Below are 26,313 nucleotides of genomic sequence, written 5' to 3'. Positions count from 1 at the left end.
ATGGACAACTTGGGCAGAATGGCTTTGGCTGCACAGTGTATTATAACCCAGAGGGCAGACATTACCAAAAGGGTATGTGTTCCATCAGGAATGCTTTGTACATGAGGGGTTAACTGAATGGAAAATGGGCTGCCGTCCAGGTTTGAAATTCTGGAGCCTCGGCAGGGGAAGAACTTCACAATGATTAACTGGCCCATTTTTAGTTGTGTGCTGGCACTGCTGAGCTCCCACAGCTATAGCCATGAAGTGGTTTCATTTGAATAGTGTCGTGTCTGGCTCTATTTCAGCTGCTACCGGAGGTACTTAGAAGTCCTATTCCACGAAGGATGGACCCGCAGCTGAAGAGTGTTGCTGACCATTGTCTGACCACTAGCCCTCCCTCCCTACACCTTGGTGTAAGTGCTGGCCTAAGTCTAATACACACATACTGACCCAGAAACGGAATCGAAAGATTTGTAAATGCTGAGCATTGCCAGCCCGATTTGTTGCAAGGGCCTCAGCTGGGAGACAGTCTAGGAAAATAAACCAGGAAAGATTTCGAAATTCAAACTCTGGAAAGATTTCTCCCAATATAGAATAAACAATCCTCCTATTCTGATGGCACTGATTCCAATTGGGATGTAGGTTTGAAGGATTTGCAATCCAGTCTTCATCTGCTAGCCTTATAGCGGGCTGGAGAACTATTCTTCGCAGAAGGCAGTGCATCTGGATTTCCCTTAGTTGGCGGTTTTCCCCTGTTTGCTCCTCTGGGAAGATTATAAGGGTTGTACAGTGTGGGGTAGGCCAGATGAAGATAAGGAATCGTATGCCTCATGGGTTGGAACAGCTTGATGGACCAGCTGTTTTTTCTGTAGTTTTATATGTCCACCTGTGAACATGCTCTTTTCCACTTCCTCCCCAAACCTGCCACCTTTTGTCCTTTCTCTTCTTCCTACTGCCCCAAATCCCTTGTTGAATTTGGAATCATCTTCCAGACCCAAGCATAGAATGTATGCTGACAAATTAATAAACCAATAACATGAATTATTATTTTATTAATGTGCTGATAAATGTATATAAGAATTGTGGTTCTCAAGGCTCGGTGCAGCCATTTGCTAAATGGGATTTGGCTGCTGAGATCCCAGTATTCTCCGAGCTCCAAGGATAGTGAAGCATTCATAAGAGCTCAAGGTAGCAAAGTTGTTCACTGTTATAGAACCCTCTTGTTACATGTTGTGATTTCATATCACAACCAAGGATATCCCTGGATTACCAACCTCCTGTTGCCAGCGATCAGACTTCCTCCACATGTTCACTCTCATGTCAGCTCGGATCAAGACTGTCAGCAGGTTATTTGGTAATCGCAAATCGGCCAATATACTGCCACTTCCTCAATGCTAATGAACATTGTTAATAAATTAAAAATGCGGGCAATGAGGTGGGTTATATTTGTATCCCATCTCACTACACACATTAGTTATTTTAGGGATGCAATGATTGTATGTTGATTAACAGAGGCCATCACTGTTAGGGAAAAGTTGGGAGCCTTTTGGAAACCCCGATCTTCCCAGGACTCTGACTGGCACTGCCCAATGCGACGTGGGCTTTACCATGGTCCTACGACTCTATCCTCCCTGCACCCTCTGTGCCCACTTCCAGAGCATCTATCAAGACATCCCAAGGTACTTTGCAGTCAGTGATATAGTTACCTTTGTAATGTAAAGAAACAAGGCAATCAGTTTGGACACAGCAAGCTCCTGATGCCGAGTAAGCCCTGGTCAAAACCTGAAGGGCTAATGTTGACCTGGACACAGTTTAAGTTTGGTCTTTCCATGGAATTGCATGTTCCAGCATGAAGACTGGTTTGTGCCCCAACCAGCAGGAATGGATCTTGTGTGCTGCGATTCCAGTAGACTCTCATCTTGCAAGGTAATGGGAGTTTTGCAGTATTCCCCATTCTAATTCCTGTCTCCCTTTTGTCACATTATGGAATGAGGCCATTTGTCCCATTGAGTATGTGCTGGCTTTATGCAAGACCAAGGCCCATTACCCTAAGCCTTCCCCTCCCTCCATTGTCCTGCAAATCCCATCCTTCTGGATACTTATCCGGCTCCTTCAAGATGCTAGATATTAATCTGCCTTCACAGTGATTTCTTGACACAGATGTAAAAGTTAATACAGAGCACGGAAACAGAATTTGTTGCCCATCATGGTCGCACTGGCATTCAGTGCATGTCTACACTAATGCACGCTTGCTTTCCCTCTTCCGTCTCTATCAACTCTCCAATGTCCCCCTCACCCACGTACAGTAGGGTAGTTTGGAGCAGCCATTTGACCTACCAACCAGCATGTCTGGGAAGTAGGATGAAACCGGTGCACTCCAGGAAACACACAGAGTCATAGGGAAAACACGCAAACTCCACATAGGTGGCACCATGGGGCGGTAAACCTGGGTCCCTGCAGCTGCAAGAAGAGTCATGGGCTGCTGCCACCTTTATGTTTTTGGCAATCGCTTTTATTCTTTGTTATTCAACCCTTCCACCAACAAACTGCTTCTCTGTTAAGGGCCAGACACATACTGCCATGCTTTGGTGAGTGCAATGCACAGATCCTAGTTGGCCGCACACTGGGTTTGAGAATGACAATTGTATAAACTGCCCGCACACAGGCAAGAGGACATTGGGCATTTGATTACTACATGAGGAATACTAAGAAGTGGCACAGTGGTAGAGTTTGAGGCCTTGCAGCGCCAGAAACCTGGGTTCAAACCTTACTACAGCTGCTATTTGTACGGTTTGTAAGTACTCCCTTTGACCGCGTGGGTCTCTGGTTTCCTCCCACATTCCAAAGACATACCGGTTTGTAAGTTATTTGCCTCTAGTGTGTAGGATATAACTAGTGTACGGGTGATTGTTGGTCAACGGGGGCCGAAGGGCCTGTTTCCATGAATGTGTTTAAACTAAAGTGAACATTACACCATGACTCAGTTGGTTATTCTCTTGCCCAGTTCCAGAAGATTTAAGGGTCAACACCCGGGTCAACGCCCAGCTGACACATTGGTGAAGTTATAGTTTCCGAGATGTGCCTTCAGATGCCAGACCGAGGGCCTTCCCTGTCACTTGGATGTGGTCAACATAACCCAAGGCCCAATTTCGAAAGGAATTATTTTATTCTTAAAGTACATTTGAACAACATGATCAGCCCATTCTATGCGTGGTCTTCCTTGAGCATCCACTACTCAGTTTCTCATGTTGCAGAAGTGACTGCACTTTGCTGTCTCTCCTTTGTGGTAAAGAGTGGTAGGTGTCTTGTGATTGTGATTGATACAGGGAGCCTGCCTGTGGTTTGATTCCAGTGCCTGTTTGTAGCATTCCACCAAAAGCAGCCGGCGACTTTCAGTTTGGGAACCTTTCTCTGAACTCTAGTGATCATAAGTCACATTGTTCCCATGACGGCTGTGAAACTCGAACTTGGCGTGGCTGCTGGAGTTTGGCGATCTGCTCTCTTCCTGTCACACTGCCTTCAAGAAGTGCACTGCCCCAGCATAGTCAATCGGGAAGACCTCTAGTTCGTTATCTCCACCGAACCAGCTAAGCTAGGGCATGGTGGGAATAGGGGGTGTCTGAGGTCCTCCAGATTCTTGCCTGACAAGATGATAGGAATTGGGCAGTATTCTCTGATTGCTGTCTTTTTTCTCCAGTGGAGGGAGGCTATTTGGGTTCAAACCAGCTTTATATCAGAACAATCCAAGTCCAACTCCTCCTCTGCCACCAGTCCTGCCAATTCATTCTCCCTTTTGAATGCTGCAATTGGACCCGCCTCTGCTTCCTACGTGGCTTTATGTTCCATACCCCAACCACTCTGCATTAAATAAAACTTTCCTATGTCACACTTGGTTCTTTTGTCATTCATTCTATGCCCCCTGATTCTTGACACCTCCACTCACGGGAATAGTTTCTGTCAATTTAAATTCCCCTGTGAGATGCCCTCACAATCTCTGTTGATCACCGAACACCTTTTCCACACAACTAAAAGCCCTCATCCTAGGAATCATTTTGGAAAATCTTTCTGCATCCTTTCTAAAGCCTTCACACCTTCCTTAAAATGTGGCGCACTGAACTTTGCATAGTATTCTAATTGTGGCCCAACCGGGATTATCATCCTGGCAATCCTGGAATCGCCCCATCACAGCTGTTCCCCTTTTCCTCACCATCCTTGCATCCACCCTCTCCAACTTAAAACGAATTAACTGTTCTTTCTTTCCCAGTTCCTCATTCTCATTAAAGCGTAGTAATATTAAAAGCATGGCAGCCTCTGTGTACAGCAAGATTTTGCACACTCCCACATCATGATCATTAACTTAGATTTTAACGCAGTTGCCAATTAAGGAAACATGTGAATGACCAACAATTGGGCATGATCAAAGAGATGAATACTAAGGAATGGATGGGACTACAAAGAGATTGCAGAACACGGGTGAACATTTAAATGGGTCACACTGGGCATGACATTTTATCTATTGCACAGATAATTTAAGACGAGTAGTTAAACTTGTACTCATTGAGTCCATTTAGACAGGCCTCTAAACATCCAAGGAAATGAGAAGCACTGCCCCATTTTACTTTTGACCAATTTATTATCATTGTTTCATATACATAGCTGTAAAAGGCTCACTGGTATTCATCAAGGTAGGTTGCAACCAATAAAAACAGGAGAAACCATTCAGTACAAGCAAGAGATCCTGATTTATGGACGTCCTAAGGCATTGGCATTGGTCCCAACACTTTTGTGACCATGACACTAACACAGCTCTTGGAGAGGGTTCACAGGGAACAGGGAGACCACATGTCTCATGCTTACATTCCGAGGATCAGCTGCCATACTTGCGCTTCTTCCCCCAACCTCTTTTCTCCATGTTTTTGGGAGGACACGAGTCCCGAGAGTGACTTCCTCCTGGGTTTCTGGCTATGTGCTGGTCTCTGGATCACCATGAACAGCCCATTATATGTGAGGCCAGTCTAATGGTGCATCACATATTGGGCAGTCTAGGTAAGAATGACAGATTTCCTCCCCTAAACTGTATTAATAAACCAGGTATGTTTTTATGCTGGTTTCACGGTAATCGAAGCATACCTTTTATTCCAGATTTATTCAATGACTTGCATTTAAATTTGCCATGATGGGATTTGGAAGTCACTTGCTTCAGTGGTCCAGATCTTTGCATACAATTCATTAACAACTACCATGTTGCTCAACTAATTTAATTTGAAGCTGCATAAACATACAATGGAGAAGGGAATAGGAGTTTGCGATGGTGATAGATGGAGCTACCCGGTCCAATGTCCTGATGCTGCACTGTAAGAAAGAATTTGAATATAGCAGGATTGCTCAGTGACAGATAAACCCAGCCTCTGGATCTGGGAACCATTTGATTCTGATCAATAACACTAGCTGTGGGTGGGACACGGCTCTGGTCAATGTGTATGATAAAGCGGTAAACCTCTCACAATTACACAAAGATTGTTGCTATCCATTCCTCTTGTAAGTGGCTTGACAGGGCCAATGTTAATAACTCTTTCTTTCAGTTTCTTAGACCGGACAGCCCAGCCAGACAGCAGAAAAAAGGCTTACCACGGCCTTAATGAACTGCCTTCACTTTGTGAGGTGTATTTATTGTACTATAGTGAGCCTGGAGTCCAGCATGCTTTGTATAAACTGCTCTGGGTCTCCATTAGTGGCTGTTTCCTTTCAGTCAGAGGCCCACTCTGTCAGGGTTATGACACTTGACCTTTTGGAGAAAGCCATGTCATCCTCTTTGAAAAATGGGGAGCATTCCTCTCGCTCTCTCTGTTGCTCTTTATCTCTCGCTCTCGCTCACTCACTCTATCCCCCTCCCCACACATGTTACAGAGGCCTCTTTAACCCTATGCTGTTGGCCCCAAGCAAGCAGATGCTGCGTTTTAATTCCAGTGGGGTAGCTGTTTTTTGCAAGTTTATGTTCTCGTGACAGAAAGTCAGATCAGCCCATTGTAATCTCCCATTTCCAAATGAATTGGGTGGAGGAAGCGGTGGGCCCGCTGTTGCCATGGTGGCCAACTTAGCTCCCAGCAGCTCGGAATTGAAGATGACAACAGTAACTTGGTGAAATACAGGCTTTTTTCGGTTTGCTTTCCTGTGGATTTCAGCCATGAGAACGTCTTTGTCGACTGTATATTTGGGCTCTGCAGGCATCTTAAAATAATATAATTTTCATTGTTAAAACCTGGTTTATATTTTTGGCTACTGGGCAATACATTGGATGATCAAATTTAGGCCTGGGTTATAAGCTTACCTTTGACATTACAATTCCCATTATTTGGCCAATTTCTCTTGCTTGAAGATATTAATTAGTTCCTGGCTACATTTAGAGGGACTATGTTACCATCTCCATCTTCTGACCTTAAGACAACCCGACAGCTGGTGGCTCTGGAGGTGATTGTGTAAGTGCTTCCACTTAAAAGTATGATGCCAGGTGTGGGGGTGACCATTGTGCCAGAAATAACCCCCTCGCCCTATCTCCAGTTTTGTCTACCCCAATAAGTTCCTCCATACTCCGGCAACATTGATGAGTTGGGAAGAGGAAATCTCCTTGCCTCACTAACCATGCGAGAGAAATTAGATTATTTGACAATAACTGTTAATGAACAAATGGTGATGGATATTGTTATGAGAGTTAGGCGCAGACTACACACTACTTTTTCACTCTAATAACCACTGTTCCTATGGGAGCTGACTTTAATGTACATTTTTTTCTGTGTAGAATGATTTTGGGACATGAATTTTCTCAAAACCTTTAGTTCAATCCTTTCCAGAACTGACTGACCATTGTCGCATTCAAGACAAGGGAGGGTAAGTGCAACAAGGGTTTCCTCAAAGTCAAAAAACTGCAGATGTTGGGAAACAAAAACAGAAGCGACTCTAAACATTCAGCAAGTCCGGCAACGTCTTTAAAGGGAAAACAGATAATGTTTTGGGTCCCATTTGGTTCTGAGCTCTTAAATAAGTTGGTGTTTGGCTTCTCCGCAAGCTGAGCACATGCAATTTACACTAATGATTCTGTAGTGTAATGGTTGGTGCTGCTACATCACAGTTTCAGCAGCCTTAGTTTGACCTGCCTCTGAGATCAAGGCAGTTTGGAGTTCACGCTTTCTCCTTGTGACCTTTATGGTTTTTTCCTAGGGTGCTCTACTTGCTTCCCACGTTCCAAACGACTGCTGCTAGATTAATAGGGCACTGTAAAGTTCCCCGAGTGCAAGTGGATGATGGGAGTATCAGGGGAAAATGGTGAACACGTGAAGACAATAGGTTACAGAGAAATAAATGGCTCACTGAGTCTAATGGGAATTCTCTGGGAGCTGCCATAGACTCGATGTGCCGAATGGCATCCTTCTTTAGCATAAGGAAAATGAGAAATATGAATGCCCACTTATCCACTTTTTTTTTGTTTAAGTCTCAGTTCATAATATTAAGCATGGAACACCTAGGGAGTAAGATACACTCGCTGATGCCACAATTATGTAATGAAATATTAAACTTGGGATCCATTTTGGAAATTTAGGTGGATGCAAGTGATTCCATGGCACTCTTGTAGAACAGATAATTTTTTTCTTGACGTTGTTGGTTAATATTTGGCCGAGAACCAAAAGTAGGTGATGTGGTCATTATCTCACTGACATCTATGGGAGACTGTTATATGCAAATTAAATTTACCTTCATTGTGACTGATTATATTTCAGAATTTATGTTATTGGCTGTCAAGATGCTTTGGATGTCTCAATATTACGAAAGGTGTTATAAGATCTGTCTTCATATAATGTCATCTGTCTGCAATGTGAAGTGGGAGAAGAAGTCCAATAATACAAACTGTCAAGACTTTACCAAAGCATTGACATTGAGAATCCATGAGGAGTGATCTATTACATGTGTGGTGCTCTTCCTTCACCTCTTCAGGTTGATTTCCTCATTGCAGCCATCAGTCTTTACTTGTGAGACCACAACTCAAATGTTTTCCGATAGGTGCAATATTGGCAGTACTGGAAAATTGTAGCTATGAGGAAACATAGGTGTTGTTTTCTCTGGAACAGATGAGGCTAATAGGGGTGGTTGAGGTGTGTAAACTGATGGGATTTAGAAAGTCATTTGAGGGGTCAAAACCTAGAGAGCATGGACTCCAAGTAAGTGGTAGAAGGATTAGATGGGAGGTAACAAAAGTTTTTTTTTTACCCCCAGAGGATGGCGGCAGTTTGAAGCTCGCTCTCCGAAAGGGTGAGAGAGACAGAAATGCTCTTCACATTTGAACAGTACTTGGATGTGTACTTGAAGAGCTGTAACTTGCAGGTCTATGGGCCTGGTGCTGGGAGTTTGGATTGGGCTGGGAGATTTGTTGCTAACTAGCACAAGCACAATTGGCTCCTGCTTTGACCATTTTCTCGCGATTCCTCGATCCAGGTTTAGCAGCAGAATAAGTTACAGAAGCATTTTGTTTTCACAGTCCACGATGCGCATATTCAGCAACACACCTTACCGAATTAGTGTGGCAGCATTAAAACTTTTTAAAAACAGTAAATTATAAACTGCCATTATTTCTCCCCTGGGAAGTAATAAATGACTAAGGTAATCCTGAAACTAAGGGAAACTTGCATTGCATGAACCTGTAGAGAGATTTAATTAGAAGCCTTGACTGCAAAACTAACCCCAGGTCGAAAAGTAGCCAAAACCTTCACTCCCCAGGCTGAGGAATTCCAGGAATTTTCATTATTTTCAGGGGGAATTTGATAGGCCCGAGTCGCAGAAAAGAGTTAATGCTGGCTTGAAAAGCCTGTGCATGCATGCAGTGCTCTCCATAATGTTTGGGACAAAGACCCATCATTTATTTATTTGCCTCTGTACTCCACAATTTGAGCTTTGTAATAGAAAACAATTACATGGTTAAAGTGCACATTGTCAGATTTTAGTAAAGGCAATTTTTATACATTTTGGTTTCACCATGTAGAAATTGCAGCAGTGTTTATACATAGTCCCCACATTTCAGGGCACCATAATGTTTGGGACACAGCAATGTCCTGTAAATGAAAGTAGTCATGTTTAGTATTTCGTTGCATATCCTTTGCATGCAATGACTGTTTGAAGTCTGTGATTCATGGACATCACCAGTAGCTCGGTGTCTTCTCTGGTGATGCTCTGCCAGGCCTGTATTGCAGCCATCTTTAGCATCTGCTTCAGTTTTCTCTTCGGCATATAAAAGCCATGCTCAATTGGGTTCAGATCAGGTGATTGTCTTGACCACGCAAGAATTTACCATTTTTTTAGCTTTGGAAAAACTAATTTGTTGCTTTAGCAGTATGTTTGGGATCATTGTCTTGCTGTAGAATGAACCACTGGCCATTTGTTTGAACTTGAGCAGATAGGATGTGTCTATACACTTCAGAACTCATTATGCTACTACCATCAGCAGTTGTATCATAAATGAAGATAAGTGAGCCAGTACCTACAGCAGCCACACATGCCCAGGCCATAACACCCCCACCACTGTGTTTCACAGATGAGGTGGTGTGCTTTGGATCTTGGGCAGTTCCTTCTCTCCTCCATACTTTGCTCTTGCCATCACTCTGATATAAGTTTATCTTCGTCTCATCTGTCCACAAGACCTTTTAACAGAACTGTGGTTGCTCTTTTAAGTACTTCTTGGCAAACTGTAACCTGGCCATCCTACTTTTGCAGCTAACCAGTGGTTTGCATCTTGCAGTGTAGCCTCTGTATTTCTGTTCAGGAATTCTTCTGCAGACAGTGGTTATTGACAAATCCACACATGACTCCTGAAGAGTGTTTCTGATCTGTTGGACAGGTGTTTGGGAATTTTCTTTATTATAAAGTGAATTCTTCTGTCATTAGCTGTGGAGGTTTTCCTTTGCCTGCCAGTCCCTTTGCGATTAGTAAGCTCACCAGTGCTCTCTTTCTTCTTAATGGTGTTCCAAACAGTTGATTTTGGTAAGCCTACGGTTTGGCTGATGTCTCTTAACAGTTTTATTCTTGTTTCCCAGTCTCATAATGGCTTCTTTGACTTTCATTGGCACAACTTTGGTCCTCATTTTGATGAACAGCAATAAAAGTTTCCAAAGGTGATGGAAAGACTTGGTGCTGAGAGCTCTCTTATATCTGCATTTAAGAGACAAGTAAACACACCTGAGCAATTACAAACGCCTGTGAAGCCATGTGTCCCAAACATTATGGTGCCCTGAAATGGGGGGCATATGTATAAACACAGCTGTAATTTCTACATGGTGTAACCAAAATATGTAGAAATGGCCTTTAAAAAGATCTGACAATGTGCACTTTAACCACATGTGATTTTTTTTTCTATTACAAATCTCAAATTGCGGAGTACAGAGGCAAATAAATTAATGATGGGTCTTTGTCCAAAACATTATGGAGGGCACTGTATGTAATCACACCAGGTGCCATCATACACTTGAATTCTAATTCATGCCATGATCTCTCATCAAGGAGTGTCAGGCAGCCTTTAGAAACACGCAGAACCTGGCTGCAGAGATTGCATTTGTATTAATGAGAACCCGTGTAATCTCTACCCATCTTCCATTACTGAGGCTTTGGGTCCTTGTGTGTAAATTGGCGGCTGCTCTCGTATTATTACAGTGACGACAATTCAAAAGTACCCAATCAGCTGAAAATCACTCTGGAGATATGTCTCTTTTGCTAGATATGACTATTTAGCTGTTTTTTGATCCAAGCTAAACAGTTGTCTTGCATCCTATAAATTTTCATTGGAGGTGCCTCCAGCCACCTGGATGGAAGAGTTGGAAGTGGGATGGACTTGGATTTATCTTTCTTGCCCTTGCTGCATGTCTGGCATTCAACAAGTGAGATCCACCTAATTTAAGGTTTTGTTTTCACTACAACAAACCGAGAGATGTTTTCTATGTTCTATGAAGAGTCACAGTGATTAATTCAAACTTGAAAAATGGGCATCAAGTTCTGCCAGAAGGCTTTCATGCGTCACTTTAATTTTTGTTTGCTGCATTAAAGAACATCTCATAAATCCGTTGTTTATTTTGCATTGGATCGATCATCTGTACAGCTTGTTAGTGAAGGAAGCGCGTAGGCTATGAGGATGTGGACTTGGTGGTCAAACTGTTCTCCTCAGTGAGCTAATGGCTGGAAGGTTGCTGCAGGAAGTTGTACTGATGACTGCCCTATTCTGTCTTTGAGATTAACTTGTAATGAAGTCTGGACCAAACCCATCGCAAGGACTGTGAGGGGGTAAAGTGAAAAATGAGGAGCAAAGAAGTGCCATGGGAAGGAAGAGTTTGAGTCTGTTGAGGGTTGAAAGGCAAGAGGAGTATGGAAGTGAGTGATTTACTGAACTGAAATACTATTCCATGGGACTTGTATGTTCTTGGCTTCCATTGAGATCACTCAGTGAAGTGCCCTGAACTCAAAGGACAGTTCTGGCACACAGAGTTGGAAAACGTACACTGAAATTAAAACTTACAAGGTTTTTTTTGTGGGGGGGGGGGAATCTGTTCCAGCAAAAAAATATCGTAAAAATCAAAAAAAAGAAAAAGTATTTAAATGGATATTTGGGCATAATTGAAAAAGTCTGGATTGAGATGAGCTGCTTCCTCTTATAGGTTTAGCGCTCCAAGAGCTGGATTCTTCCCGGAGTCGGAGTCCTTTGTGGAGTTGGATCGGGAAGAATTGTGTTTGCGTCTCCTAGGCCGGAATGCCATGTGCTGACTGTTGTGCAAGAGCCACTCCCCTTCAGGGGACTTTATTTGGAAAAGAAATAGGGGACAGATTATATTTTTATGAAGAGGAAATGCCACACCCTTTACTTTGTTCATTTTCTCCATTTGATCAGGCCTGCTTTGATCAACACTACAAGAATCCGCAGTAAAGTTGCCAGCACCCAGTCCCCCGAGGCTCTGCTCTATAGTGCACTGTGGTAGTTTTTCTTTCTCAGAGACTGGAGCTAATGGATGTGGCCCCTGCTCTGGAGTTACAAAATGTCCCAGCATGGTACCAAAGGAGTGTTGTGCTGTCAGAAATGCTGACTTTTGTATGAGATGTTCACCTCTCAGGTACCTTGCCAGCTGGGCAAAGAAATTCCAGAAAGGAAAAGAGCATGTGCTGGGGTGGATGTGAGGCAGCAAGATACATTATTCACATCATGATCTTTTGCTAGTGGAGTAAGAGGGAAGGGAGTATTTGAATGGTCGTGGCAATGGAAGCATACGGGCAAATGAGATTAGCATAGCTGGACAAAAAGGTTAGCATGGGCATGTGGGCCAAAGGGCTCATTTCAGTGTTGCATGACTCTAGCTAAACAAAATCTGAGGGAAAAAATACAACAGCAGAGATAAAATTGACAGAGAAGGACTGATTTCACCAGCAAATGGTTGGAGAAAAGATAAGCAGGGTCATGACATACATCACTGGGAAATAAAATGATCTGTTGATCATCACATTGCTCTACGTGGGATGTTCTGTGTGCACCACCTCAGTTTCCCCACATTAGGTGCCCACAGGAACTGCATTTTATAGCACTCCATTGACTGATTACCATGGGGCACCCTGGGGGTGTGAACGGTGCTATAGATATGCAAAATATTTGCTCTCGGGGGCCCTTGTTCTGAGGGGAGTGTGATTCACCCCCACAGAGTAGGATTCATTCTTGTTGAGAGACAGACTAAGGAAGCTCGGGCCTAATCAGTATGGATTACATTGGAATGCGTGTGGGTGGCATGAAAGGGACTGGCATTTGCATGGGCATAATTCTGGGCGTTATCAATGACATACGATCATTGAAGGTAGGGAACCTGCATAAATATTGGCAAACAATAATACAGATTCTCTGATTACATCTCCAGCCAGGATTTATTTCTCAGCTAACTCTAACTGGTTGTGTTCACACACTTGTCTGTGGGATCTAGTGTGCAGAAATACTACATTTCTGTTGTAGGATCATTGAAAACAATCCAAAGCTTTTCCCACTATCTGTATGAACTCTCTCTCCCTCTCCCTCTCTCCCTCTCCCTCTCTCCCTCTCCCTCTCTCCCTCCCCTCCCCTCCCGCCTCATGACCTTGCAGTGAGGCTTGGTCTTCACTGCATCAATAAGCAAGAACCATGCGCTTTCCTTAATGAAACCCATTTGCCCTGATGAGGCACACTGGGACAGGAATGGGGAGGGAGAGCTGGTCTGATTCCTCTAGGATCTCTGGGATGGGGATCTGTGAAGCACATTCAAAAGTCTCTGATCAAGTGATCAAACATCAAACCTGAGATGGAATACTGAAGTGGAATCTTGTAACTGGTATAATCATGGATGGTAACTGGTATAGAACAAGGATGTTTGACAAATAAAACTCTTATAAACGAGGATAGAATGTGAGTGAGTAACCAGAGAGCCACCTGCCTCTTTAAGCCCGCTATTATCTACCTGTCTCCAGAGACGTAACTCGACTCTGCTCAACCCACACTGAGATAAAGGAGGGAGGACGCTTTGCCATTGGACTTTGGGAAAGAAGTGGCAGACTCCTGGGGCCTGGGCCTCAAAGTAGGGATAGGGGTGGGGCTATTTGAAGATTTCTTCTGAAAACAAGAGCTTTCTCTCAGTTCTTTACACCCCATAAGGGACTTCCCATGGTGTTTTCTCAAAGGTGAGAATGCCTTTTTTGGAGAAAATACATAAGACTGGAAGAAGAAAAAGGCTGTTTATCCACTTGTACCTGTTGTACCACTAGATAAGATTGTCACTGATCCTTTATCTGAGCATGACTTTTGTGGACTTGCCCATATTCCATGATTCCCTTAATATCCAAGGATCCAAGCATTGTCAGCACAGCAGGATCCCATGGATGGCAATGTGATGATGGCCCAGTAGCCTATTGGTTGATATAAACTTTAGGCAGAGCAGGATCCAAGCTCTGCTGGCAATCTAAAGAATCTAAAGTAGGTACCACTTTACAGGAACCAGAGGTGGAACTTGGCATATTTTGATCTATGCAGCCTGTCATCACATCGATGTGACAACCACTGCAACCCTGCCAATTGACTAAATATTTCTTGTTCTTTGACACACTACCCTCAGAGGTGTATGGCACAGAATCAAATTTGGCCCAACGTCCATGCCAACTGTAATCCCTGTATTAAGCCCATATCCCTCTATTTGCCTATCTGCCCTAATTCCTTTCAAATTGTAATTTTATTTGCCTCCACCACTCATCTGACATCACTCATCTAAATAACCAGTGTGAAAAACTTCCCACTCAGATCTCCTTTAAATTTTTCCCTCTCATTTTTCCCTCTCATGCGCGTTCTAGTTTAAGACTCCCTCGCGCCTTGGAAAAGACTATCTGCCTTCTCTAAGCTTCTAATTTTATAAACAAAATCCCAGCGTTCCTCTTAGTTTTTTTTATTTTTATTCCACTCGTGTTTTCAATTTCCACTGTCGTTTGTCCCTTCTGCCGTCTGCTCCAGAGATATATAACTTAGAATTCAATCTGCCCTGGCTAATAATGATCTTTTAACTAATATCCCTAAAACTAAACAGATAGTTATTAAATTACTGATTGTAGGATCTTTCTATGTGGAAATGTGCTGCTGCTGTTTTTCTTGGATTAAAGTAGTGAAAGACTTAGTGTAAATGCAAAATCTTTGTTTAAGGCAGACATTTCCTGTGGGTTTTAAGTACAGGGCACCTTTTTTCTCCCCAACTTTAATCAGATCCACCCAAATATTTTGTGGGTTTTTGTTCGTCTTTTCTTGGTCCTTCATATTTTTAGAAATAATTATTTTGCAGTACACATCTAATTTTTTTTTTAAAGCAGTTTTTAATTTCCTCGTCTGTTCGTCTGCCTACAAGAGAGCACGTTTTTTGCAAAGGGGAAATGCTGACTGCTTGAAACGGCCCCATATATAAACAAGAGCTCTGTTTCACTGCGTTTGTCTGGCTGATAAGTTGCCTTTCGATGGGAGAGATAGCAGTGTCGCCAGGCTGAATGTTGCTGTTATAAGTTCTCGTTGTCTCTGTAATAATAGTTGTTCTAAAGTGCTGGAATTGTACCACTTCCTCCAAACGGGGAAGACAGTGGGAGCCATTATATTAAACCTCTCTAATTCTGAGTCAAAATATTGATCAGGCTTTTGTGGCACACCATTGGACCATGAATTCAAATACTGAATTTTCTTCCCAATTTATCTGGCAGTGTTGTTCTGCACTCAAAGCTTTCAGGGCCCCTCCCCCGCTGTCTCCATAATGGCATCACCTAATTGCTTCAGGCATAAGCTAATAGTTGGCTACGGATGAGACAGTGCAGGCCCCTTGTATTAGGGGCTGGCTGAGGGAGATCGTGTCTTCAGGGGCACGGCAATCTGCTTTTTGAGGTTTTGTTTAAAAGAATGTCTGAAAATTTAAAAGTAAAAGGAATTGAGTGGCTGCATTTCAGCAAAGCATTGTTGAAGACTCGTAAAATGTGCATGGGGGAGGCAGAACACAATCTCCTATTTACTGCCTAATAGTTTCCTTACGGCACCATCTCTTTATTACCAGCCCCTTTTCTCTCCCCTTTCACCTCTCTCCTGCCTGCTACTCCATTTTGCCCCATTACCTCTCACATTCATTCATTGTCTGCATTTTATCAAACCTACCCCCACATACTTGCCCCACGTCACTTATCAGAAAACCTTTTTTCCTTTAAGCTTTATTTTTCCTTGTGTCTTTCCCTTTCTCCTCTCCCCATATTGCTCTCCCCCTTTTTCTTCACCTCATTGTGTTTATTTGATGACTTTTCACCCACAATTTTTTTTTTCTGATTTAACACTTTCAGTTCACTTATCTTCCAGTGTGTAATCACTGACTCAGAGTAGGTCGCTGAGTTTGTCAGTGCCTAAGTCTGTTTGCACACACATTTTAACTGTTTCAATGCTGCACTGGTCTGGGGGTTAAAGAAAAGGAGTTGGACAATCAACCCAAAAGCCACTCAATTAGAATATGACTGATGTGGGCAATTAATGCCTTGGTTCTGCAACTTGCCGTTTGAAGGTTTCACTTGCCTCTCAACTTCAGCAGATTTTGAGGGGCAGAATCCTAGGCATCCGTGCATGACAGTGTTTTCTGACATCACTCACGATGGTCTAGCTCTGTTGTGCCTGGGGTAGAGCTCATGACATTGGGGGTAACATATGGGCATTAATGGAAGATAAACTAGGAGAAATCAGAGACTTAGGATAAATGGGTCATTTTCAGGTTGACGAGTTCTAACTTTAGGGACACTGCAGCAATCAGGCCTCAACTAATGACTTGGCTGAAGTGGATTGTAGCCAAATTTGCTGAAAATGCTACGATTGATAGTAAAGCAAGCTGTGAGGAGATTGCAAAGAATTATTAAGGGATAGAAACAGGGTGTGCAAGTGGGGGGGGAAAGTTTGGTAGGTGGAGAATAACATTGGGAAATATGAGCATTTCCACATAGGCAAAACGATGAGAGAAACAGAAAACTATCTAAATGGAAAGAGATTTCACAACGCTGATACACAAGAGGGAGCTGGGTGTTCTCAGACATGAACACTGTCAGGTAGTATGCAGGTAGGGAAATTAATTAGGAAGGTCAATGGAATGTTGACCTTTACTGCGAAGAGGATAAAATATAAAAGTAACAGAGTCTGACTATAAATGCACACGGTGTTGATGAGACCACACCCAGAATACTGTAAAGATTTTTTGTTTCCTAACTTAAAGAATGATATACTGTATGGGAATGAATTCAGAGGAGGTTCATAAGATAAATTGTGAAAGAACATCTGTCCTGGAGATATTCAGAACTAGTTTCTGATATCCATTTAAGACAAATGAGGAATTTCATATCTTAATGATTTTGGAATTATCTGCCCCAGAGAGCAGTGGAGGCTTATCTATTGAATATATTCAAGAGCAAGGCAAATATGTTAGACTACAGAAGAGTAAAGTGTCATGGGAAATGGAGGAAGCAGAGCTGAGGTCGAGATTGGAATAGCCATGATCTTGGAGGCACCAAGAGCTTCAGAAGTTTATTACAGACTAACAATTAACATGCTTGTAGATTGGTTATTGCATGTGAACCAATCAGAGTAATGTATTAACATTAACTCCACCTTGCTGTACATTTTAAATTAACACTCACTTCCCATATTACGTAGTCACACCGGTGGTAGAGATGAACTAACAACGTATTGTAGTACACCACCATGTAAACATGTTAAGAACTGTACAGACACAGTCTGGTGTTCAAAGCCAGCTTTAATCATCAATCATGGTGGTGCAGTAAAATACGTTGTTCGTTCACCCATTGGGTCTTCAGAAGTCTTGATCCGACACTGCATGTTGCACAGTAGCCACCACCTCCTTTTCCATTTCGATCTGTTGTCTTCCTCCTTATAACCTTCTCTCACTTGTTCCTGACAGCAACAATGGTGCTTACAACACTTGGGAAATTTTGAACTGATGGACGTGGGATGGAAATGTCTTTCTTTTTATTTAGGATTGTCCTTAAATGCTCAAAATGGTAATGAATAGTTGAATATTTGAATAGTTTTAAAATTCAGTTGAAGTGTAAACATATTATACCGACCGGTGTGACTGTGTACCCACAGAAGGAAGTTGGAATGCTTCAGTGAGGTGCTTGGAATGAGAGTTATTTCATGACAATTTTGTTTACTAATTGGATGGTGTGTTCTAGCGTACAGTGACATTGTGGTTCAGTTACTTTGTTTGTATGATGGCCTATTGATAAAATGATTTCAAATGTCATCATGTAATTAAATAAATCTGGAATTATAAAGCTAACTCCTAGTAATGGTGACCATGACTGTTTAAAGTAATACTCAACTGGCTCAATATTGCCCTCATGGAAAGGAAATCTACTGTTCTTACCCTATCTGGTCCATGTGTAACTTTAAACACATCAATATTGTTGACTCTAAGCTAACTCTCTAAAAACACCCCAACATTTGTTTGTTTAAGGGCATGTTGTGTGTACTGGTCTTGTTTGTGATGTTCACATCCTCTGGACAAGTTAGTAAGGTATTTTAAAACAAAGGTAGACACAAAATGCTGGAGTAACTCAGCGGGACAAGCTGCATCAGGGCGATCCTGTTTAAACCAGCCTCCGCAGTTCTTTCCTACAGTTCTTTTAAAACAAATTGTGTCCTGGGCCAAATACAAAAGTAACCACTGTGCTGCGGCAGCTAGCCATCCAAGGGCCCAAGAACTTTCGAAGCAGTTGGATCCAGAAAGTGTATTAAACATTTGGTTACTTTAACGGGGAGGATGGTAAATCGGAGATAGGCTTGAAGTTTCTTCTGTTGCCATTTATCCCAGGGCATCAGGAAGTAGTCAGCCAGTCCTCTGGATAGCGGGTGTTGGAGCTGGACAGTCGGGGACTTCATTAATGGTTTTGTCAAGGCAGCACTGAGGATGTGCAGCATTGTTGGAGGTGCCACTTCTGCAACTTTTTCCCAGAGCACTGAAGTAATGTTGGAAGCATAGATAGATTCCACAAACTAAAACATCATAAATTATCATTTAACCCTTTTAAAACTGATATTGATTGGAGAGTAGTTATTACCCCAGAGTTTTGCCAATAAATACCTTGTTGGTCTTTGGAGTGGTACTGTGGGATCAATTTCATTCCTCAGAGGCAACCACTGGCTCAGTTTGACGTCCCATTTGCAGGACTGTCCATTGAGATTATTTACTCAAATGACTAAATTTATGACCTCTAACACTGAGCAGGAGCTCTGTCCACTATTTACTCAAGTTTGCCTTAACAAGCATCTATATCGTCTGTCCAGCATGGATCTGTGCTCAGTACATTGCAGCGATGGTTTTAGGAGGAGGCTTGAAGCACTTGATGCACAAGACTTGCTCTCTAAAACTCTCCTCTCTCTCTCTCTCTCCTCAGACTCAATGACCCAGTGTAGCTTGAGGGGTCAGGTTTTAAAGGCTCCTGTAATGCATATCTGGACGATTTACCACATTAAGAGCATTATTTAAATAAAAGTTGCTTATTAAAAGAAAATGAAGCATTTTTATCCGTTGCATATAATCAAGCTTCTCCATAATTTGGGAGCAGTTACTAAATGTTATATCCCGAGTTACAACTTGTAGGCGCCGCCTGCTCAGTCTGATTGTGTCTTCGTGTGGACTGGTGGCTATTGCCAGGGCTAGTCTAACTGAGTTCCAGCTCCTGACCGTTGCTTATGAATTCCTGGGTTTTGTTATCAGTCGATGGAAGTTACTGAAGCAAAGAGTGGTGAACTCTCCTCAATCAACAGTCACATAACTGTTGGGGAATCCAGTCTCAGATAAGGAAGGGTGAGTGGAATGAAGCCTTGCAGACCCGAGGGCACCAGCCAGTGGGACAGCTGCAGTCGTCTTCAAAGTTTCTGGCTATCTGATAACTTGTGCTTATTAAGTAATTGGGTCACAATTTGTTATTTGCATAGCTTAATTCATTTTATTTTAGTGCACAAAATATGTTGAACAAAGGCAGCACAGCAACTGACTGTTGGCAGATTTAGTTTCTATTGGTAATCCTGGAATAGATCTTGAAATGGGATAGGTAGAGATGAGGAATAGGAGTGGGGGAAGATAGAGAGATCACTCTGTGTTGACACCACTACATGTGTAGGAAGGATCTGCAGATGCTGATTTACTCCGAAGATACACAAAATGCTGGAGTAACTCAGCGGGTCAGGCAGCATCTCTGGAAAGAAGCAATGGGTGATGTTTTGGGTCGAGACCCTTCTTCAGACTGAGAGTCAAGGAATTCCTTATTTCCATCACCCAATATTCCTCTGGGAAGAGTGTTGAATCACAGAATATCCTAGCACAAGAGGCCATCCTTTCAGATTCAGGAGCAGACAAAGTAGAATAAACATCAGAGACTCGGCTAAATTACTTTTGGGGGATACTAATGGGTTACCAGATACATGGAGCTCAACCTATTATTTAATAAGTTAAGAGATGTGGTTGTTGCTGACAAAGTCAGCATTTATTGCCTATCTACATTTATCCTTTGGAGAGTGATAGTGCATCGCCTTTTGGAGTCGCGGCAGTCCTTCTGATACTGGTGCTCTCTGGTACTGGTGTTGGATAGGGAGTGTTATGTATTAGACCCAGTCTAAATGAAGAGCCAGCAATGTATTTTCCAAATTAGATGTGTAATTTGAGGAGAGCATGCAGTGGTTGTTCCTTTGCTGCTTGTCGTCCTCAATGTAGATGTTGTGCATTTGTGAGGTGTTTAAGGGTTAACTATGCCGGCTACAGCTGAAGAGAACAGAGCATGTACTTTTCAAACTCCTTTGTTAATGGAAACAATTTTAAAGAGCCATCAGAAGAAAGATCTGCTTCTGAGCAGCCCGTAAAAAATCTCCAGAGCTCGTTTCCCCTCGCCCCCTGCCAAGTCCTCCTCCCTCTACCCACAGGAAGGAGTGGAGAGTTATTGGTGCCACACTGGATTTGTGTAGCTGCTATCATTGTGGCTGATTCAGATAGGGTGGGTGTTCAATGGATTCTGGGTATTGTGCGGGGACGATGCAACAGTTTCGCAATTTGTGTTCAATACATCGGCACTATTTGTTTTGATGGAGAACTGTGTGGTGACAAAGAGACAAGCAATGTTTGACATGGGAGCTGAAAGGAGAGTACACAAGGTATGAGAGATGGTTTGAGATGAAAGATCGAGGGAGAGGGGTGCAATTTCATGATGGGAAACGTATTAGAGAGGCAGTTCCGCTCCAGAGCAGGAGGCTGGCTTTAGACCTGTTGTGGCAGCGAGTGTATTGAAGGGAAATAATGGCATCACCACAGTGAGTTAATCAAAGCTGATGGCATGAGGCGAGGGAGGTCGAGAGGGCACTGTCTGCTGATAAGTTGTCAGAGAGCTGAACACAGCTTCGGAGACATGCAAGCTCAAAGAACCCCCACCCCTCTCTTACACTCCCCTATGTCTCACTGGCTGTAGATTATGTGTGTCCAGATAATTTAAGCCAGCCCGTACAGCTCTTAGGGTGCTTAGTCTGCTTTTTAATGACTTGGTGGGTGTGTCGTACGGGGAATGTATCTGTGGCTGTTTGATTCTCATTAATTACATGCTTGCACAATGTTTAATATGCCTGGTGTATACAGCCTCTGCAGAACATGGTTTAGCTGAATGGTTACAGTCCGTTATGTTTTTCCGTAAAATGTTCTGCTGCATTTTTGCAATAACTGTAAAGCCGTGCCTATGAGCTGCAACTTGAATGGGATTTGGAGTCCTTGGGGAAATGAGGGTGGGATGGTTTCTTGGTTAATGATTAGTTTTAATGATTGAGTTGAAGAAGTGAGCTGGTGGGATGAGGTCAAGGCCCTCTCCTCCAAGTATGCAAGGACATCTTGCAGGCTGTTTTGGCATATTAATACTGGGAGTAGGAGGCTTTTAGATGGCATATTGGACCAATGCCCTTCTTTGTATTGCAGTGGTCTCAGTACATTGTTAACGAACTGTTGAGTGATCCATATGTCTTGGGGCGCACATTCCTCATTCAACCAGCTTTTAGCTGCTTTTGGATCTTGTGCGCTGAATAGTTTCTAGCATTTACTTTGAGCACAACTTATTGAACACATATATTGTGTTATATTTTAAATAACCAGTGGCTTTCCTGAGAGAGGCGAGGTAATGAACTGTTACAGTTACAATGTTTTAAAGACATTCAGACAGGTACACAAATAGAAAAGGTTTAGAGAGATGCGGTCAATACAGGCAAATGGGACTACACTCTGCCTTGTTGATAAATCCTTGGCCCGATAATATGGCTGACATTTGGGCTGTGTCTCGAGGAAGAAAGTAGATGCACAGGAACAGGCCATTTGGCCCATGATGTTTGTGCCGAACATGATGCTAAATTAAACTAATCTCTTCTGCCTGTGCGTGATCCATATCCCTCCATTCCCTTCATATTTGTGTACCTATATAAAAGCATCTTAAATGCCACTGATAGATCTGCTCTCTCCACCACCCCTAGCAGTATGTTCTAGGCACCAACGACCCTCTGTGTAATGAAAAATACACTTGCCCTGCACAGCTCCTTTAAACTTTCCCCCTCTCACTTTATATGCCCTCTAGTTCCTGACATTTCCACCCTGAGGGAAAAAGTTCTATTATGATAGGCAAACCCTATCATTGCCTCTCATAATTTTATCAGGTCTCGCCTCGGCTTCTGACACTACAGAGAAAACAATTCCAGCTTGTCCAATCTACATCTAACTAATATCCTCTAATCCTGGCAATATTCTATTAAACATTTTCTGCACACTCTCCAAATCCTCTACATTCTTCCTGTGATGGGGCAACCAGAACTGCACATAATATTCCAAAAGTGGCATAACCAAATTTTGATGAAGATAAGCATCCCATATGCCTTCTTCATCACTCTATAATCAGGCCATGATGCTTCAATAAGACAAAAACTCTCAAGATTAATCAACATTTCAAGCACAATGTAAGGGGTTAACTTTTCCACATGAAGTTGTCTAGAGTTTGGGGCAGGTGCCAGTACGCTGTACCTAATGCAGTCATTGCCTGTCCCATGGATTCTTTGGCGCTTGGTAGCTGCCAATCCAGGCCTGGGAAGTGCAAGGCTAAGATTAAGTGAGGGAAGTGTTAGATTCCTGGCATAGACCAGATAGGCCAAATAGCTTCTCCCTGTGCTATTTCATTCGGTTATTCTAATGTCTCCCTTCTTCATGTATGCAAAATGAACTAGAATAGTAAAGATGACTTTGAAAAGAAAATATTGCAGTTGTTAGGTTTGTAGTGGTTTATAGTTTATAATATAAATTCATGGTGTGAGCTTGAGATCAACTAGCAATTGTGTTTAATAATAATGCCAACATTACTTCAGGCCTGCAGTCAATCGATTTAAATGCAATATAGTAGAAACCACATTTAATCAAATACACATTAATATAGAACATATTTCTTATAAAGCATTGTTAATATGTCACCCCTGAACTCATTGACTCCCAGGTCTGACTGCAAAAGCCTCTGAAACCTGTTATTTCTTCAGTGGGATCATTGTAAATTGCACTAATCTCATCATTAAATTGTGTTTGAATACAAAGTCTGCTAGTGCATTCTGGAGGGAAAGAGACGACAAGAGATTAATCCAGATTATGTGGGTGTTCATCAAGAACCACTTCCTTTTAGTTTGATGATGAAAAGGCACAGATTACGGATCAATTGGTTCTCCTGCGCAGTCCGTTATCAGAAGTTACACTGTGGGACAGATTGGGAGAAAGACACAACCTTTTTACAGTATCACTACGGTTGTATTCCACAGAGCCATGGTGCAACCACGAGCTAATTCAGTGCTCAGACTGGTTGTGAAGCTATATTGTACTCGCCGTTAAAACCATATCTGAGGATAAAACATCAAAACGAGCATAAACTGTTCAGGCCCTCAAACGTACTCTGCTTGAGTCTGAACTATGACAGTATTTTACTCATTTCATTTAATATTGTTGGCTAATAAATGGCAGTGTAACTTTTCCATAACCATGGCACACACAATCCCAGTTGGCACAGTTACCCAGAATATTGAGTGGCATCATAACATGAGGAAAATTTCTCCAATCAGAGGATGGGGAACATGGCAACTGTGTCTCCATCATCATAATCACCCAGAACACAGATCCATAGATTCTAGGCATGAAGGAAATAAAGAACTACTATCGCAATAATGCTGGAAAATAACACTGAAGTAGACCATTTAATGAATGGTGGATCAGACTCAAAGACTCCTACTTAGTTCTTACATTCTTATACACATTGATCACATTTGATTACTTGTTTAGGAATGTGGAGGCAAACCCAGTCCTCAGTAGATGTTATCTGCAGGATCGTTTCAAGTCTACAAACACCTTGTATTAATGGACATGCAACTTCTCCGGAGAACTTTCCAAATTTCTACCAAATGTAATGAGGTTGCGACAGCTAGTTGAGAATGGGATGCAATATAAGCTTTGCAATTCATTGGAAAATGCCAATAAAATGTCAATAAATTGTGGCAGTCAGATGCTGTTTCATTGGTATAAAAATGAATAGGCTGAATTGAGAGACTTTACAATTTCACTCTGCCACACCACCCACTGACCACAACCTGTAGTTGCACGTTACAGCCTACTGTTTACATGCAATTTTCATTCTAAATTTTAATGGGTCAGAATCTGACAACAGATAAGAGGTGATTAGAAAGTTAGTTGGCAACTGTGAAACTGAATGGAATCTATTTATTTGAAAATAAGTAATATGTTATTTTATATGAATATATGTGGATAGGAAATGTTTAGACACATGTAGATGGGATTAGCTCAGCTATAAAACCTGGCAGGCAAGGACAAGTTGGACCAAAGGACCAATTTCTGTGCTGTATGACTTTGATTATGTGATTGCACTTCTCCACTTGAATAGCAAACATGAGTGTGATTGAATTTTAAAAAAGACTTGTATTTCTGTAGTTTCTTCTGCAGCTTCCAGACATCCCAAAGTGCTTTTTCAATTAGTGAAGTGTAGTTCAGGATTGTAATTCAGGAAATACAGCAGCCTGTCATCATGGAAAACTACTGCAAATAGCTGTGTGATGATGACCAAATAATCTTCTTGGGAATGACTTCGGGAAGAATAAACGTTTGTCAGGACCATCGCAGTGTCCTCCACTCTAATGATGGCTTGGGGAGGAGTGGGACGGAGGGGGAAAAAACAGTTAAGTCTCTTGTCTGAAAGGCAGTACCCTTCGACTATGCAGTGCTCCCTCAGTACTAAAATGGCATTGTTGGCTGGATTTCAATTGAGGGAATTGAGCTTAGTTGTGCCGCATTGCTACCAATTGAGCCACTTCAGGGTCCTTTTGTATACATTTCATCTCACATCTCATTTAATTATTACAGCATGAAAGTAAACATTTTGGGCTATGGTGGCTCTTGGTGTAGCAACTGTCAGTTCCATTCCTTGCTCTTCCCTATTGCTATGCAAATTATTATCTCCAGCGCACACTCAGATCCTTTTGGGGGAGTTTGATTGCTTCTTTTTTTAACATCCTTGCATCCCCTTCTCAAGCACAGCTTGTGTTAATTGACTGATATGTTTCCTGTTATAATTGTGACTTCATTTCCAATACATAATTGTTTGCAAAAAAAACAAAAAACACTTTAGGTAATCCTGAAAGGGATGACTAAAGATCTATAGACATACAGTTTGCTTTTGTTTACAAAGTTAACATTGAGTCACTTGAGCGGATGACATGACAATAGATGTCCTGACGGTTTTCTTTTTTCTTTTTTCAGATGCCAGCCTCTCACCCGACACAATGAAGCAGAGCCACTGGTGTATTGTGGCCTACTGGGAACACCGGACCAGGGTTGGACGCCTCTACACAGTTTATGAACAGTCTGTCAGTATATTCTATGACCTACCTCATGGGAATGGCTTCTGCCTCGGACACTTAGCCTTGGATAACAGGAGTGAGACCGTCAAAAGGACTCAAAGTAAAATTGGCTATGGGATCTTGTTGAGCAAAGAGCCAGATGGGGTCTGGGCCTACAACCGGAGCGAACATCCAATCTTTGTCAATTCCCCAACGCTGGACATTCCCAATTCTCGGACTCTTATTGTTCGGAAAGTGATGCCAGGATATTCAATTAAAGTTTTTGACTATGAAAAATCCTGCCTTTTGCAGCAGTCCTCAGACACCGACTATGCAGATGGGCCATACGACCCAAACAGTGTTCGAATTAGCTTTGCAAAAGGCTGGGGTCCTTGTTATTCAAGACAATTCATAACATCTTGTCCCTGCTGGCTGGAAATAATGCTTAACAACAACAGATAACAGTCAACCTCCAGGAATTAAATCCTATATTAAAAAAGACCAGACTATTCCAAATATCATTTACCTAGATTTAATATAAAGTTTTATATATTATTATATGAATTATATATTATACTTGTAAATATGGAGTCATTTTTACATTGTAATTATTTATGTATGGTGCAATGTGTATGAATACAGATCACAACAGGAAAATGCACTTTGGTTTATATATACTCATTCAACACCAGATTAAATTATACACCAAAAATAGCAAGAAAGCCTAGGTTTGGTGTATAGTTCTGTCGTACTATTAGTACCAAGACAAAAAAGCTAACGTACCAGTAAACAACAAGATGAGACACTTGTTGATAATAAAGTATTTGCATTATAAA

The 26,313-nt window shown here is 42.1% G+C and overlaps 1 protein-coding gene across 1 annotated transcript in view; it reads left to right on the top strand.

Moving 5' to 3' along the window:
• Positions 1-26,313, top strand: part of smad6 (SMAD family member 6) — a 52,006-nt gene extending 25,693 nt beyond the window's left edge. The window contains exon 4 of the mRNA XM_033050619.1: positions 25,398-26,313. Coding sequence (XP_032906510.1) covers positions 25,398-25,939 — 542 coding nt within the window. The 3' untranslated portion in view covers positions 25,940-26,313. The remainder of the gene's footprint in view (positions 1-25,397) is intronic.

Source organism: Amblyraja radiata, chromosome 34, assembly GCF_010909765.2.
Source record: "Amblyraja radiata isolate CabotCenter1 chromosome 34, sAmbRad1.1.pri, whole genome shotgun sequence".
Classification (NCBI taxonomy): domain Eukaryota; kingdom Metazoa; phylum Chordata; class Chondrichthyes; order Rajiformes; family Rajidae; genus Amblyraja; species Amblyraja radiata.
This window is presented reverse-complemented; position numbering and strand designations above follow the sequence as displayed.